A 17,349-nucleotide genomic window follows, 5' to 3' on the forward strand; every position below is an offset into this window, starting at 1 on the left:
GCGAGAGAGGGAGATCGCGAGAGAGGGAGATCGCGAGAGAGGGAGATCGCGAGAGAGTGAGAGTGAGATCGCGAGAGAGTGAGAGTGAGATCGCGAGAGAGTGAGAGTGAGATCGCGAGAGAGTGAGAGTGAGATCGCGAGAGAGTGAGAGTGAGATCGCGAGAGAGAGAGTGAGATCGCGAGAGAGAGAGTGAGATCGCGAGAGAGAGAGTGAGATCGCGAGAGAGAGAGTGAGATCGCGAGAGAGAGAGTGAGATCGCGAGAGAGAGAGTGAGATCGCGAGAGAGAGAGTGAGATCGCGAGAGAGAGAGTGAGATCGCGAGAGAGAGAGTGAGATCGCGAGAGAGAGAGTGAGATCGCGAGAGAGAGAGTGAGATCGCGAGAGAGAGAGTGAGATCGCGAGAGAGAGAGTGAGATCGCGAGAGAGAGAGTGAGATCGCGAGAGAGAGAGAGATCGCGAGAGAGTGAGATCGCGAGAGAGTGAGATCGCGAGAGAGTGAGATCGCGAGAGAGTGAGATCGCGAGAGAGTGAGATCGCGAGAGAGTGAGATCGCGAGAGAGTGAGATCGCGAGAGAGTGAGATCGCGAGAGAGTGAGATCGCGAGAGAGTGAGATCGCGAGAGAGTGAGATCGCGAGAGAGTGAGATCGCGAGAGAGTGAGATCGCGAGAGAGTGAGATCGCGAGAGAGTGAGATCGCGAGAGAGTGAGATCGCGAGAGAGTGAGATCGCGAGAGAGTGAGATCGCGAGAGAGTGAGATCGCGAGAGAGTGAGATCGCGAGAGAGTGAGATCGCGAGAGAGTGAGATCGCGAGAGAGAGAGTGAGATCGCGAGAGAGAGAGTGAGATCGCGAGAGAGAGAGTGAGATCGCGAGAGAAAGAGTGAGATCGCGAGAGAGTGAGATCGCGAGAGAGAAAGGGATCGCGAGAGAGAGAGGGATCGCGAGAGAGAGAGAGGGATCGCGAGAGAGAGAGGGATCGCGAGAGAGAGAGGGAGGGGGATCGCGAGAGAAAAACAGACAAAAGGCTGAAACCTCACCTGCTTTCATGGAGAACCTGTTCCGAGGTGGGGGCCCACCCCCGAGTGCAGGTGAGGTAGTGGAACTCAAGGCAGGAACAGGGGCAGTCATCGGGAAGCTCGGCGGCGGAGGAAGAGGTTTGCTCTGCAATGACATAAACGTTACTCCAACATCTAGCAGGAGCCTGCTAACTCAGCTCAGATCCAAATGGGCAAATTGTTTCCATCCAGACTGTGCCCTCAGTTACTACTACCCCACATTGCACCAGATCCCCACTCAACCTCAGCGAAGTTTGAGACCCTGAATGTCTGATCTGTGTCGGCTCCTGCCATTCCCCACACGGTGAGCTACTGCCCAGTTGGGTTACTGTGAACCGTTGGCTAACCCAAGGCAGATTATCGCCCATTTCTCCCTCGCCCACTCCCTCCCTCCCCTGGCATAGCCTAAACATCTGAACTTTTTAAATAGTCAGCTTGCAGAGTGAATGTCAGGATATTGAACATGGCATGGGGAGTATTCCATTCTGTCCTCAACCTCAGGGGCAGCACGGTGGCACAGTAGTTACACTGCTGCCTCAGTGCCAGGGCAGCACGGTGGCACAGTGGTTACACTGCTGCCTCAGTGCCAGGGCAGCACGGTGGCACAGTGGTTACACTGCTGCCTCACAGCGCCAGGGAGCCGGGTTCGATTCCGGCTTGGGTCACTGTGCGGAGTCTGCACGTTCTCCCCGTGTCTGAGTGAGTTTCCTCCGGGTGCTCCGGTTTCCTCCCACAGTCCAAAGATGTGCAGGTTAGGTGGATTGGCCATGATAAATTGCCCTTAGTGTCCAGGGATGTGCAGGTTAGGTTACGAGGAGAGTGTGGGGAGTGAGCCTAGGTGGAGAGCTCTTTCAGCGGCTCGGTATAGACTCAATGGCCTGAATGTCTTCCTCCTGCATCGTAGGGATTCTATGGGTTTTATGTTGCCTACATCCTATCCTGCGTGGATAGAAACAGGGGCCAAGTTGATGTTCTCTCCCTATAACCCAGAGACACTGAGGCCAAATGCAGCACAGCCGCCTGCTGTCTGCCGGAAATGAAAATCCAGTCCGATTAATAAGAATGGGAAGGAAGCTGGAGAACGTCGGCACTCGACACTCACCTCCTCCTCGGGTTCATTCAGGTTCACCCACCGCTGCTTCTTTTCATCCCACACAATCTGTGAACAGAACAAAGTTCAGAATTAGCCCATCCCCAAAGGCCGTGCTTCGGGTGTGAGCTCAGAGCCGGGAAACCAGAACCCGGTGCCAGTCCTGCCCCCCGTCAACACTGGTGCCATTTCTGCCTCAGGGCCAGATTGTGGAGGGTTCGATCCCTCCACTTCGAACAATCCTGGCAAGTAGAGACTGGAATTCCAGCTCTGATTAGAGTTCAATTCCTGCAGCAAGCGGGTGTGAGTGGCTCTGCCCCACAGAGTCGTGGGGACCCATAAAACTCAGGTGGCCAACAAAACTAGCACCCCCCCCCCCCCCCACCCCCGGGCACTCCACACCCCATCACAGACAGGGATAAAAATGGTTACAGCCATGGAAGAAGCGGCCAGAATACACTGCCCACAGATCCCAACTTTACACTGTCCGATCACAAGGGAAGAATATTCCATGGGCGAGTGAGGGGGGGGGGGGGGTGTCGGGCGAGAGTAGGAACTGTAAGCTAATGTCTGGGCTCTTCATAGAATTTACAGTGCAGAAGGAGGCCATTAAGCCCATCGAATCTGCACCAGCTCTTGGAAACAGCGCCCTACTTAAACCCACATCTCCACCCTAACCCAGGAACCCCACCTAACCTTTTTTTTTGACACTAAGGGCAATTTATCATGGCCAATCCACCTAACCCCCACATCTTTGTGACTGTGGGAGGAAACCGGAGCACCCGGAGGAAACCCATGCAGACACGGGGAGGATCTGCAGACTCCGCACTGACAGTGACCCAAGTCGGGAATCGAACCTGGGACCCTGGAGCTGTGAAGCAACTGTGCTAACCACTGTGCTACTGTGCTGCCCATCCAGAATGAATACTGAAAGTATATAGCCCATGTTAGACTGCAAACTAGCCAGAGTTAATTACTGCAATTTACATGGAACTTAATAAACATGTTCGGACTCCTTGAAGTAGTCTCTCAGAGCCAAACTTTGTTTCTAGTCTGTCCCTGTAAGGGGGCCTTTCTGAGATTACAATGTCAGCATTGTGGAATACCGTTACTCACAGCAAGGCAAGGCAAAGCCTCAAGCATCTCAGAGCAATAACAGGTGACCTTGTCAGTGACGCTCACAACCAGAAAATATATACTTTTGTAAATAGGGGAGGGAATGCAGAAGATTCTGGACAAATAACTGTTCCCCATGCCAGCGGGTGGGTGGAACTGCACCGGTTACTAACCAGAGAGAGCTAATAGTCAGCATCTCCTCATTTCAAAGGTGGCGTTTCACGGTGTATGCCGCACGGATCCATGAATGTGTCCTGTGACTGGCACTAGCAGTGCCCCCCCCGCCCCCAATCGCCCTCATCACTCACCGATTTATTTTTGTCGTCTGGTAAATGGGCTTCGTTCTTCCTGCCGGGCCGTAACCAGCTGAGCCAGCCACCCTGAGAGAGAAAATAAATTAGTGGCTTTGCTCCGTTAGATATGGGGGTTCAGCTGGGGTCATACCCAGGGAACATGCTAATCCGGTGCTGTACCTGCCCTGGGGAGTGTTTGATAGGACCCTGGTTTGCCATATTCTGCATTCCCTGCCAGGAGTTGATCAGGCAGCCTCCTGGTGCAGCGGTCCGTGTGGTTTCTGCAGCTCCTGATTCCAAAACGAATGCAGCATTGATGAAAGTGGCCACAGGAGATTGGGAACCACCATTGGTCCCGTGAACAACTGACACGACACTTCCCTCAGCAACACCAAGCTCACTTCAACATCGTTCCTCCTGCCCTGCAACCCCAGCCGGTGAATAGAAGCAGTTAGCACAGCAGACCACTGGTTACTATTACCTCCAAACACCAATCCCGGTTGGGACTGTGCTCATTACTGAGACACAGCAATGTACAGCACAGCTGATGATCGTTCGGCCCATTGCGCCTCTGCTAGCTCTTTGAAAGAACCATCCATCTAATCCCACATCTAACTGGTTTTACAAAAGTTTGTTTCCATGGCCCTTTTAGGTAGTTCGTTCCAGATCCGGAACTGAAATAGCTCCTTTACTGATTACTTTCAATCTGCATCCACTGGTTAACAACCCTTCTGACACAGACAACTCTACCAAACCCCTTCAGAATTCTGAACACCTCGCTCTAATCTGCCTCCTTATCCTGTTGTGAGAAATGAACATTGTGTTGTTTTTGTGTTGTTTTACATGTATATACTCTGGTTCACAATTAAGATGTCAACAATGAAGCACGATGGGAAAATTAACATGTCAAGTTCTGAGTAAGCTATAGTGAGCGAATTATTATAACGATGTACCAGGATGACCTTCGGGGAAGAACGGGATGTACAATAACAGAACTTGCTAAGCAAGGGGGAGATAGCAGGTGCAAGCAGGGGGCCTCATTCTTATCTTTAACTGCCGGTCCAAGGATGTACCAGGAGCGGACAGAAATCACTATGCAAGGGGGAGACCAAATAAGGGATCACTGATAAGGGAACTGCCCTGTCTATAGTTTGTGGGATGTGTTTCTCAGGGATGGTTTCTCACGGATTGTATATAACAAAGTGATGCTGTGTGAATTCTGTGTGTCTGCTGTTGCTTACTGGGAGGCACCCGTTCTTCCCAGATCGATTGAAATAAAACCTTCTTCAGAATTTGACTAAGTGTAAATCTTTTATTAAGTGAGCGGTGTTTCTCACAATTGGGGGCTCGTCCGGGATAGTTTTCATTGATCGAGGGGGGGCGGCTCAAGAGGAACCGAGAAGACGCGTCCCGTTATTTAAACGGTCTCGTACTTCATCTTGAGTAGTCACCCACGGTCAACTGAACACGTTCCTAGGGTAGTCATTCTGAAGAAGCAAATAACGGATTATAGTGGCCGGCACGCCGTGGGTGAAAGTCAGGCAACTCTGTGCACGGAGCAAGGTAAGAAAAACGACTTTTAAGTATTACCTTGTTGACTTGGGTTTGTATCTAAACATCCGCAAGGGCGGATTGATGATATAAGGACTCTGGAGTCTATATCTAGACATCCGTATAAGTGTATGGGCGGATTGATGATATAAGTACTTTCAGGATTGTGATTGTTTTGACGGACCGGTCATAACTAGACACTTTACTTAGAAATAAGTGAAAGTTGAGTACATTACAATGGGAAGTAAAAACTCGAAACAAGGAGACGGCGCCGATAAGAGAATCCCTAAGAATATCCCACCAGAAAGTCCAGTGGGTCAGACGTTAGTGAATTGGGATTTTGAGAGCCACGTACAAAAAAATAAGGACAGGAAAACAATGATAAGATTTTGTTGCTTCACATGGATAAAAGAAGCAATCCGTAAACCCTCAGTCTTTTGGCCAAAATACGGTTCGGACGAAGGTTGGGTGTGCCAAATTTTGAATATATATGTCAATGATAAAAAACTCTGTTCCGATAAAGAAGTAAGCTACGCGAGTTGTTGGCTTCCTAGCAGAAACGCCACCCGAATATATCCATTAATCCCACAGGGCGAAGACGTTCGCACAGCGAGCGGTGTTTCTCACACTGTGATTCCCCAACTACAAAAGGCAGGAACTGTTCAAGAAGGTCCAAGTGTCACACAGCTGCAGAGTAACAGTGGGCAATAAATGTCAGTGTTGCCTTTGTCCCAGGAAGCAGGACACTCCCATGCACCCCCGCCAGTGGACCTCCCTCCACTGGCCCCCCCTCCACTGGCCCCCCCTCGCCTCCACTGCACCCCCCCCCCCCCCGCCTCCACCGGCCCCCTCCCCCCCCGCCTCCACCGGCCCCCCTCCCCCCCCCTCACTGGCCCCCTCCCCCCCCCCCCCTCCACTGGCCCCCTCCCCCCCCCCCCCCTCCACTGGCCCCCTCCCCCCCCCCCCCTCCACTGGCCCCCTCCCCCCCCCCCTCCACTGGCCCCCTCCCCCCCCCCTCCACTGGCCCCCCCTCCACTGGCCCCCTCTCTCCCCCTCCACTGGCCCCCTCCCCCCCCCTCCACTGCCCCCCCCCCCCTCCACTGCCCCCCCCCCCCCTCCACTGGCCCCCTCCCCCCCCCCCTCCACTGGCCCCCTCCCCCCTCCACTGGCCCCCTCCCCCCTCCACTGGCCCCCTCCCCCCTCCACTGGCCCCCTCCCCCCCTCCACTGGCACCCCCCACTCCACCCCCTCCCCCCTCCACTGCCAGCCCTGCCACCCCCCTCCCCCCTCCACTGCCACCCCCCCACCCCCCACTGCCACCCCCCCCCCACTCCACCCCCCCCCCCCCACTCCACTGGCACCCTGTGCACCCTCTCCATTGGTCTCTTTACCTTTGTCTTTTTGCCCTCAGGTTCATGTCGTCTGGGTTCCTTTTTTGTCTCTGGGGCGGTGCTGGCGATGATCTCTGGCTGAGGTGGAAACTGTGGCTGGTTGATTGAAGAGGGATGTCTCTCGCGGCCCATGCTGTGGGTAGATGACTCGGAGGTGGTTCGTGAGCGTCTCCCATAGGGCTGAAACAAGACAGTCCGACATGAAAACATCACAGGCACACCGGACGCTCTCAGCAGCAACCACCCCCCCCCCCCCTCCCCCCTCCCCCTCACCCACCCCCACCCCCTCCCCTCGCGCCCCCAGATTGAAAACTCATCTTGCCCTCCAATTAAACACCAGTAACCCACTCGGTAGTTGACATAAACCAGGAGTCCCACTGATTTGAAAACATCTGTTCAAAACTCTCCCGTCACTGTGGGCTGCGAGGGGATGAGAAATGCTTGCGCTGATCTGTCTTAGCGAGTAATCAAAGCATTTCACTGTGCTTCGCAACAATTAGCTGCTTTCGCAACCCCGTCCTCCTTCCAACGCTCAACCAAAGAGCTCTGGACGGCACAGTGCCAGGGACCCAGGTTCAATTCCGGCCTTGCGTGACTGTGTGGAGTTTGCACGTTCTCCCCCGTGTCTGCTTGGGTTTCCTCCCACAGTCCAAAGATGTGCAGGTTAGGTGGGTTGGCCATGATAAATTACCCCCTGGTGTCCAGGGAGGTGCAGGTTAGGTTACGGGTATAGGGCAGAGTGGATCTGCGCAGGCTGAATGGCCTCCTTCTTCACTGTAAGGATTCTATGAGATCAACTGCAAATTTTGAGCCTGAGATTGATAGATTTTTATCTATCGGGTAAGAGTTACAGATCCAACTAAAAGATTAAATGGAGTCGAAATACAGATGAACTGAACGGCAGAACAGGGTAAAGGGGCTGAATGGCCTCCTGTATCCATGCAGTGTGAGAAAACAGCCACCTGCAACATGCCATCAATTAGAAGATAATGAGCGGCTTCATTTGGGGGGATATTAGCAAGGGGTGGAACATTAACTGTGGAACATTATCTTTGGACCTATAGTTTCCAAAGCTCCAAATGGTGGGTGGGTGGCCTCCTCTAATGTCAGAACTTGCACACTTTTCAGCTCACCCACGTCTACCACAGGACAGTTTTTAACCATCTACCCTGGCGGCATTTGAGCAAGGCCCCCCCCCCCGCCCGAGGACATTGCTCTTGGCTTGTGGTTTACCAGTTCGGTGACCTAGAGCACTAGGCCAAAGGCCCAGGAAGGTGGACAAGTCAAACGCCTCCATTATCGCTACGTCTTGTGACTACCAGCAATGGTCTATTTACTGTCCAGTGTTTCTTGAGGAGAATCCCTGTTCCTGCACAATCATTGCCGTGGGGGGGGGGGGGGGGGGGGGTTATTTAACACCTGCCGGAGCTGGAAGACAGGATCTGGAAGGAACGTAAGCTTAATAATAATAATAATAATAATAATGGCTTATTGTCACAAGTAGGCTTCAATGAAGTTACTGTGAAAAGCCCCTAGTCGCCACATTCCGGCGCCTGTTCGGGCAGGCCGGTACGGGAATTGAACCTCCGCTGGTCTTGTTCTGCATTACAAGCCAGCTGCTTAGCCCACTGTGCTAAACCAGCCCCTGCACTGCCTTATCAAAATGCTGACCATTCAGCAGTAACATGAACTCTGGGAAGTCACTGGGATGGCCGGTGGGAGTAATCAGATTGGGTAATGAGGGTCAGGGGACATGACGCTGCTTAAACATCACAATCAGAGGAAAACTTCCAGTGGGCGGCATGCAGGTGGAGGTCGCACGTTGGGTGGCTCCTGCTCGAGGTTCTGGTTTTTGGATTTTAATGCTCAGTTTCAGGGGCGGTTTTTGAACAAGCTGGTGAAGGAAGGTGGGGGATGTCGAAGGCCCAGAAGAAAGCCGCTGGAAAGTAGGGTGCAAACAAAAGTTGCCGTCAAGTGAACGGGCGGGCCCAGCAGGAGGAAAGATGGCAGAGGCTGGGTCACTGGGTGGGGCCGCTCACCTCGCAGTGGAAACTCTGACCAAGCTGATGGCCGGGGAATTCGGGAGGCCGCTCACTAAGCACATAGAGGTTTTGGGAAGGAGATGATGGCTGCGATGAAGGAGGAGGCGACTGCCCCGGTGAAGGTGGCGGTGACGAAGACATCGGCCAAGGTGCGGGAGGAGGGAGGGAAGTTGAAGGGGGTGGAGGGGGCTCTCTCGCAGCAAAGCGACCAGTTCACCTCGAAGGGTGAGGATCTGCAGAGTGTAGGGGAGGCCAACAAAGGACTCAGAGCCAAGGTGGAGGGCCTGGAAAGCAGGTCAAGGCAGCAAAATCTACGGAGTGGTCCTACCTGAGGGGGTGGAGGCTCCGAGGCCGACTGAGTACTTCGCAAAGATGTTGGCAGAGCTGTTGGGGGAGGGGAAGAACCCTCCCGACACGAGCTGGACAGGGCTCATCAGTCGCTCAGGCTTAAGCCAAAAGCAAATGAGCCGAGGGCGGTCATAATTTGCTTCCATAAGTTTCACATCAAGGAAAAAGGTCCTGCGTTGGGTGAAGCAAAGGCTTGGGGTGAAGTGGGAAGGGGGTCAGTATTCGAATATACCAGGATGTAACTGTGGAGCTGGTGAGAAGGCGGGCAGCCTTCGGATGGGTGAATGCTGCACTCTACAGCAACGACGTGAGGTTTGGTGTGGTGTACCCATCGAAGCGGAGGGTGACTTACAATTCGAGGGACTTCTGCTTGAGACGGTGAAGGAGGCGGAGGCGTTCGTGAAGACCGAAGGACTGGGACTGGGGGGGATGGGGACTGTGCTGTGTCTTTATCGGTCTTTTGGGTTGTTTCTTGTTCTGTATTTGTGGGGGGAACAGTTGGGTTTTCGGGTTGGTTAGACGGGGGAGGGTCGTCTACCTTTGTTATAGTTGGTTACAATTATATTGAGGTTATGGGGGGTTTCTCGGGAGCGGTTTTGCACTGATTCGGTTTTGTTTATTTCGGAAAGAGAGGGAGAGAGAGAGAGAGGGGGAGAGAGAGAGAGAGAGAGAGAGAGAGAGAGAGAGAGAGAGAGAGAGAGAGAGAGAGAGAGAGAGAGAGAGAGAGAGAGGAGGAGAGAGGAGAGAGAGAGAGAAAGGGGAGAGGGGAGAGGGGAGAGAGAGAGAGAGACCAAAAATTGATCGATAAGAGTCTGGAGGTGGATGGGAGGCATGCGGGGGCCCCAGACCCAAGGCTCTTGGCCAAGAGGAAGGAGTCGCAGGCGAGTTTCGACCAGTTGTCCACGGGGAAAGCGGTGTGCCAGTTGAGAAGGGTGAGGGGGGTGTGGTCTATGAGCTCAGGGAGAAGGCAGGGCGTATGCTGGCTGGCCAACTCCAAAGGGAGACCGTGGCGAGGGAGATAGTCCGAGTACGGGGCAAGATGGGGAAGCTGGTGGTGGCCCCGGAGTAGATCAATAACTTGTTCGAGGAGTTTATAGGGATCTATGTAGGTCAGAACCCCGGGGGTGGAGCGGGGGATGAGGGAGTTGCTGGACGTGTTGGAGTATCCGAGGCTGGGAGAGGAGGATAGAGCCAGCTTGGAGGGGCCGGTGGTGGAGCAGGTGGTGAGGGAGGCAATTGGGAGGATGCAGGCAGGGAAGGCGACGGGACCGGATGGGTTCCCAATGGAATTTTATAAAAAGTTAAAGGACAAGTTGGTGCGGCTGATGGTGGGAATGTTTGAGGATGCGATAGGCAGGGGTGTCTTGCCACAGATGTTGGGGCAGGCTTCGATTTCCCTGCTGGTAAAGAAGAATAAGGAACCGGTGGAGTGCGGGTCTTTTAGGCCCATATCCCTACTGAATGTAGATGCCACGATATTGGCAAAGGTGTTGGCATCAAGGTTGATGGGATGTCTCCCGAAGGTGATTGGGGAGGATCAGGCGGAGTTTGTGAAAGGAAGGCAGCTGTTCTCGAACGCGAGGAGGCTGCTAAATGTGATCCTGTCTCCAGCAGAGGGAAAGGAGATGGAGGTGGTGGTGGCACTGGATGCAGAGAAGGCGTTTGATCGGGTAGAATGGGGTTACTTGATGGCGGTATTGGAGAGATTTGGAATTGGACCGAGGTTTGTGGCGTGGGTATGCTGTTGTACAAGGAACCGAGGGCGAGAGTTTGCACTAATGATATGAATTTGCGGTATTTTTCACGGCACCGGCGTAAAAGAAAGAGGTGCCCTATGTCCTCCCCGGCCCTCTCCTGTTGTTTGTCTTGGCTAAAGAGCCCCTGGCGATTGCACCAAGGAGCTCGGGACTGTGGAAGGGAATAGTAAGGGGGGGTGGTGGAGCACAGGGTATCCTTATACGCCGATGATCTGTTATTGCGCCTCTCGGAACCGAACAGGTCGGTGGGGAGTATAATGGAGCTGCTCCAGAGATTCGAGACGTTCTCAGAGTATAAATTGAACTTGGGTAAGAGCAAGTATTTCCTGGTCTCACAGCCGGGAGTAGGGGCGGGGGTTGGGTGGGGGGGGCTACCATTCAGTTTGCTGCCATCCCACTGTAGGTACTTGGGGGTGCAGGTGGCTTGGCATTGGGGAGGGCTTCGAAAATATAATTTTCCACGTTTGTTACGGTGGAACAACCTCCCTCTGTCGCTGGCGGGCTGAGTGCAGGCAGGTAAAATGAATGTGTTACTATGATTTTTGTTTTTATTCGATTGCCTGCCCGTCTTTTTATGAAAGTCCTTGTTCAGGGGGTGTGGTCAGTTGATCTCCTCGTTCATTGAGGGGTTGGGTTGCCAGGATTAGGAGGGTGGTTCTGCAGAGAGGGGGGGGTTTGGCCTCCGAAACCTGCTGTATTATTATTGAGCGGCGAATGCGTGGAAGGTGCGGGGGTTTGAGCAAGGCGGGGGGCCCTGTGGGTAAGATGGGAGGTGGGCTCGTGTTGGGGGGGGGGGGGGCAGGGTTGCAGGTGCTGGGAACCGTTCTGCCCCCGATGGCTCCGGTGGTGGTGGCCACATTGAAGATTTGGAGGCAGTTTAGGCAGCACTTTAAACTGGGGGCCGGGTCAGGAGGATATCGATTAGGGGGAATCATGGATTCGAGTGGGGAGGATGGATGCGAGAATCCAGAGATGGGATGAGAGGTGGATCAAGAAAATGAGGGGATTTGTTCTGTGGGGAGAGATTCGCGAGCTTAGAGGAGTGGGGGAGAAGTATGGCGTGGTGCAGGGGGGACATGCAGGTTCGGGACTGCGGACCTTCCCGCTAACGCCGGCCTCCTCGTTGCTGGAGGCAGTGCTGTCCGCGGGAGGGCTGGGGGGGGGGGTCCTGGAGGAGGACAAGGTGTCTATGGAGGGGATTAAGGGAAAGTGGGAGGAGGGGCTGGGGGGCACTGACAGAGGAACTGTGGTGTGAGGTGCTGTGGACGGTAAACGCCTCGACCTCGTGTGGGATACAGCTGAAGGTAGTGTACAGGGCACACCTCTCAAAGTATAAGATGAGCCTGCTTTCCGAGGGGGTGGAGGATGTCTGTGAGTGATGTGGGAGGGGCCCTGTGAACCATTTCCATATCTTTAGGTCCTGTCCGAAGATGGGAAGGTTTTGGAGGACGGTGTTCAGTACAATGTCGGGGGTCCTTCACGATGACGTGGAGCCCGGTCCCCGAGAAATCATTTTCGGGGTTTTGGACCGGCTGGACCTGCAGGCGGGAGCGGTGGCAGATGCAGACGTCTTAGCCTTTGCCTCGTTGATCACTTGCAGACGGGGCTTGTTGGGGTGGAAGTCAGTCTCTCCACCCTGTCCCTCGGCATGGCGGGAGTTTCTGACCCGGGAGAAGGTGAAGTTTAAGCTGGGGGGGGGGGGGGGGGGGGGGGGCGGGGGGGATATTTTTTTAATACCAAGGTGAGGAGGAGGATTGGTTGCGCTCTCCAATATCAACGTCCTTCACATTCCAAGAAAAGTGTTCCCAGAGAGGAGGATCCAAGGGAATGGATCATGTGCTTGGCATACAGCACATGATCCACCTAAGGAGAACAGGAAGTGATAGCCTGCAGCATTCCAGCTTTCTCCCCCAAGCGCCATAGATAGAATTAAGGAGTGCTACACCTGCACATGCTTTGACCTGTTCTACTGTGGAGAAGTGAGCGAAAGTTTACATCTACCCATTAATGGAATGCGATCAGGCATTCGCCGAAGAGTGCACCCCAACCCTCCCCCCAATCACCGCAGACAAAGTAACAAAACCAGTGGGATGCAAAGCCCACCCTCTGGTCCTACGCCCATGCAAAGATTGTTAGCGGGTGTACTCGGCAACAAAGCTACAAGTGTTAATGATCGAGTGGCAGAGAGCAAGAGAAGATGGGAAGCGAGGGGACGGAGAGAAAGCACTGACCACCACCAGCACCACCACCAAATGAGTACCAGTGAAGAATGGGAAGGAAAGCACCAGGACCCTAACACAAAGGCATCAGGTATTGCGTACCATGTGCAAAGACGACTGAGACGTTGACCTCGATCTTCTTCCAGGGGCCTGGTTCAGACACAAACGTTCAGCCGTGTTAACCTTAGGCTGCTGCACGAACAGTTAAACAAGCTCAGCGTCATATTCAGTCAGTCAGTGTGGTACATGCCACCTAGGCCATGCACAGCCCCAGCGCAAACTACCAGCATCGCAAATGGCAATTCTTTTTCACTGTTGCAATATAATCTCCCCCTCACTACAGGTCAAATGGAAAGCAATTCCTCAGTGCATTTAATCTAAATCGCAAAGCACAACGTGCTGACATGAGTGTTAGGTCTGCCCCTCGAGTGGCAGCTCACCGCGTTGATTCCCCATTACACACAACTGCTCTAGGGAGGTCCCCGACAGTGACACCCCAGGCCAAAGAGATCAAGTGAGGGGGTGGAGGAACCCCCAGCTTCTAAAGTAAGAAGCTAGCTGATACGAGCTACTGAGGCTCCAATGAAGAATGGTCACTTGGTTGTGGTACTGGGTAGGCTGTGGGCTGACGTCCAGGAAAGTCACTGCCTTTCGGAGGCCCGGGGAGCAGGCTGGGGAAATGAATCCTCTCGATCTGGAGAGGGATAAAGCGCCTGCATCATTAGCCAGTCAAAATCACAACAGTGTTGATCAGTAATCCAGCCAAATGGTTGCAGTGAGTGTTTGTTCACAGTCTCAGCCGTGAAGCAAGCCGACAGCAGCAAGCTGGAACTGCCGGCAAGGAGCCAGCTGGAGTCATCAGGTAACAACTTATTTGGCCAATTAGAAACAGCAACAATTGAAAACAGACTGCAGCAGTTAAAATAACACAATTAACCTCGAGTGAGGCACAGTTACCACTTACAAGATTAAAGATATTGTGTTAGGTCCATATTCCACTACATTCTATCCCGAACAAGCAAGTTTCAGTCATACTCACTGGCTCCGGGGATCATTTCACCAACAGTGCATTTCCCCACAGGGCCAGCTAGACACCGCTGTACAGGCACCATGAGGCGGTGGAGGAAATGCACAGCCTTGAGAGCTCAGCCTCCACACCCCGCCCCAACCACACACACACGGGCCACTAACCTGGCCAAAGAGGTGTAACACCAACATCCCCTGTTCTCTTGCACGGGGGTGGGGCATGAGAGGCCAGCCTCCGCACTCACTGCGGCTTTAATACGTGTGACCACCCCCTCTCCCAAGGAATCCTAGCCTCACCCATGCACCTATTCAGTGCTGCCTGACTGAGGTGCAGTCAGAAAGTCCGAGGACCAGAGGATTTAGCCGAGGGTTGCACCTCCCACATTGGTCGGGAGTGCAGAACAAAATTGACACATTTCCCAACAGATTTTAAACTAAAGGTCATTTGCAGATGAATCCAGACATCATTACCATTTTGGCCATGTGATCATAGAAATCCTGCTGTCCACTTTCCCCAAAGCTGTGTCTTTTCGGTGACGTCTGCTGGTTGATGGAATTGCATTCTGCAGAATCAAGAGAGAAGAAAGTTACTACACAGGCAGGCCAAGGGTTTTGACCGTTCCAAGTTAATTTCTTAAATAACAATGGATGTTTACACTGAAGGAGGGCAGCTAACCTATCATAACCGTACTGGTTCCGTTAAAACAATCCTAAACTAATCCCACAGCCCAGCCCCTCCATCAATCCCCAACCCACACCCCTCCATCAATCCCAAACTAATCCCCAACCCACACCCTTCCATCAATCCCCAACCCACACCCTTCCATCAATCCCCAACCCACACCCTTCCATCAATCCCCAACCCACACCCCTCCATCAATCCCACAGCCCAGCCCCTCCATCAATCCCCAACCCACACCCCTCCATCAATCCCAAACTAATCCCACAACCCAGCCCCTCCATCAATCCCAAACTAATCCTGCAGCCCACACCCCTCCATCAATCCCAAACTAATCCCACAACCCAGCCCCTCCATCAATCCCAAACTAATCCCACAACCCAGCCCCTCCATCAATCCCAAACTAATCCCGCAGCCCACATCCCTCCATCAATCCCAAACTAATCCCGCAGTCCAGCAATCCCAAAGGTAATCCCACAACCCATTCTCCTGTATCAATCCCAAACTAATCCCATAACCAATATCCCTGCAGTGATCCCAAACTGCTCCCATTCTCCATAACTCTGTATCAATCCCAAAATGAACCCACTACCTTGCTTTCTCTGCATACCATAGTATCAAACAATCCCACAGCCCCGTAACACTATTTCAAAAGCAGCAAGGATGTTCCCTCCAATGTTTTGGTCAATATCCACCCCATAACCAATATCACACGATCTGGTCATTATCACGGTGCAGCTGCCTGCAGATTTGCTGCATTTCCTACATTACAACAGTAACTACCCTTCTACTTCATTGGCTGTGAAGCGCCTGGGATACACGGTGCTGGTGAAAGATGCTATAGAAATGGAGTCTTGCTTTGGAAAGTAGCACAAATCTGGAGAACTTGGTTAGAGACCCATGCACAGGATTGAATTCCTGACAGCTACTTGCGAGTTTCATCCCGGGAATGCTGTCATGGGAGTGTCCCTTGATTTTGTCTTATCACATGGCTTCAGTGATGTCATTGTGTAGGTGGAGCTGGGCTGTGGCTCTGTGGGTTTTACTTTCGCTTTGAGGTTTGGACTGGTTTGAACTGCACAGGTTGAAAGAAGTGTCTCTCTATCTTCATGTTAAAAGCTGTTTCCAGACTGCTTGGTAATTTAAAAGAGATAATTGCTTGCTGGAAGGAATTGAAACCTGCTGTTTGAAAAGGGGAACAGAGTATTAATAACAAGTCTTACACCAGTGAGAATGCCGTGTGCTGGGCCACACCTTTGAAAAGGGGCTTCTGGTTTTACTTGGATTTTGTTATTGAATTGGAACAGTTAAGGGGGAATTCATTAAGGATTATACATAGATTACTGTAGCTGTGTGGTGTCTTTATGTTTGTAGTTGATAAAAATTCTTACTGCGTGTTTATACAAATATTAACTAAATTCGTAGAATAAAGCTAGTTTTTTTGATTAAAAGCGACAAAGAACTCAGTTGAATAACACCCTGAAAGGCAGGTTCTTGTGCTCATCCTAGCCAAATAGGTCAGGTGAACTCCATGATATACTTTGGGAGTTTTTTAAACCCTGGCCAATATCAATGCTTTAAACACTCTTTTTATCCCCACATCCTATTCACAGCTGCCGTCACCAGTGTACCAACCTATGTTCTCTGGCAGCTGCTGCTCCAACACAGTCTGCAGAGCCTCTGCAGGGGGCCCCGAAGTAGGTCCCAGTGGTCCCATGGACAGCGGGCCTTTAGCTGGATCATAAGGCTGTTTGAAGGCAGAGTTGGGAGACTGCCCTGGGAAGCCGGGTGAGGCTTGGGTAGGCGAGTACATGGGAATGCTGCCATCCATCATCATCATCTGAGGCGGAGGGGCTGCCATCGGCCTGCTGTCCAATACGGTGTGAGGAGGAGCTGGAAGGAAACAAGCACATTCACAGGAAATAGGTAGGTGCCAGGGGACAGGGGGCGGCCACTCCACTCCCTCAGCCTGTTACACAGCAACAGGAGGAGGCCAGTCAGCCCCCAGGAGCCTGTTCTGCCATTCAGCGAAATCACAGCCGATCTGTGAACCAATTGCATCTCACCAATCACACACGGTGGCCATCAATTGTTCATACAAAGGCTCCTGCGTTTTTAATAGTTAGCGCTCTTTTTAATTTTGTTATTTTAAATTCTCTTTTCCTCATAGGTGGATTCCAGTCCAATTAATCTTTTTCGCTTTGTTCAACTAATTTGGCTTTGGACTCTTGAGCGTCTTGCTTTTAACAAAATTCTTTTTGCTTTTCAAATCCCTCAACGACCTCGCCACTCCCTACCTCTCGAATTAGCTCCAGCTCCTGAAGCCTCAGACCTCAGCGCTCCTCCGCTTCTTGCACATCCTCGATTTTCATCGCTGCATCATTTGCGGCCAGGTCTTTCACTGCCCCGATCACAAGCCCTGGGATTTGCTCCCTGGTCACAACCTCTGGGATTTGCTTCCTGGTCACAAGCTCTGGGATTTGCTCCCTAAATCTCTTCACCTCTTTCTCTTCCCCCCCTTTAAGACACAGTTTAAAACCTGCCCCCTTGTCAATGTTTTTAGCCAGCTGTCCTAATCGCTCATTTGGGTTTGCTGTCAAAGTTTTATTTGATCGCACTTCTGTGAAATGTCTTGGGACATTTTACTATGTTAAAGGCTTCTGGACGGGCCCACGCGCTTAGGCACAGCCTCGTCAAATCTTCACTCCTTCCAGCACACCTCCATCTCCCCACCCAGCCCAAAAATAGAGATCCTTTGTAGCATTGTTACCCTCAATGAGGT

At 52.5% G+C, this 17,349-nt stretch overlaps 1 protein-coding gene across 13 annotated transcripts in view; it reads right to left on the bottom strand.

Annotated features, from left to right (window-relative positions):
* Window positions 1–17,349, bottom strand: part of sec16a (SEC16 homolog A, endoplasmic reticulum export factor) — a 115,069-nt gene that overhangs the window by 23,116 nt on the left and 74,604 nt on the right. For 6 of the 13 annotated variants that reach the window (XM_072488894.1, XM_072488892.1, XM_072488899.1 and 3 more), the window contains 7 exons: window positions 16,203–16,460; window positions 14,360–14,451; window positions 12,965–13,054; window positions 6,497–6,676; window positions 3,570–3,641; window positions 2,158–2,214; window positions 1,038–1,161 (listed from right to left, as the gene is read on the bottom strand). In XM_072488894.1, coding sequence (XP_072344995.1) covers window positions 1,038–1,161; window positions 2,158–2,214; window positions 3,570–3,641; window positions 6,497–6,676; window positions 12,965–13,054; window positions 14,360–14,451; window positions 16,203–16,460 — 873 coding nt within the window. The remainder of the gene's footprint in view (window positions 1–1,037; window positions 1,162–2,157; window positions 2,215–3,569; window positions 3,642–6,496; window positions 6,677–12,964; window positions 13,055–14,359; window positions 14,452–16,202; window positions 16,461–17,349) is intronic. The other 7 variants (XM_072488900.1, XM_072488896.1, XM_072488895.1 and 4 more) reach the window with 6 other exon arrangements.

Source organism: Scyliorhinus torazame, chromosome 22, assembly GCF_047496885.1.
Source record: "Scyliorhinus torazame isolate Kashiwa2021f chromosome 22, sScyTor2.1, whole genome shotgun sequence".
Taxonomy (NCBI): domain Eukaryota; kingdom Metazoa; phylum Chordata; class Chondrichthyes; order Carcharhiniformes; family Scyliorhinidae; genus Scyliorhinus; species Scyliorhinus torazame.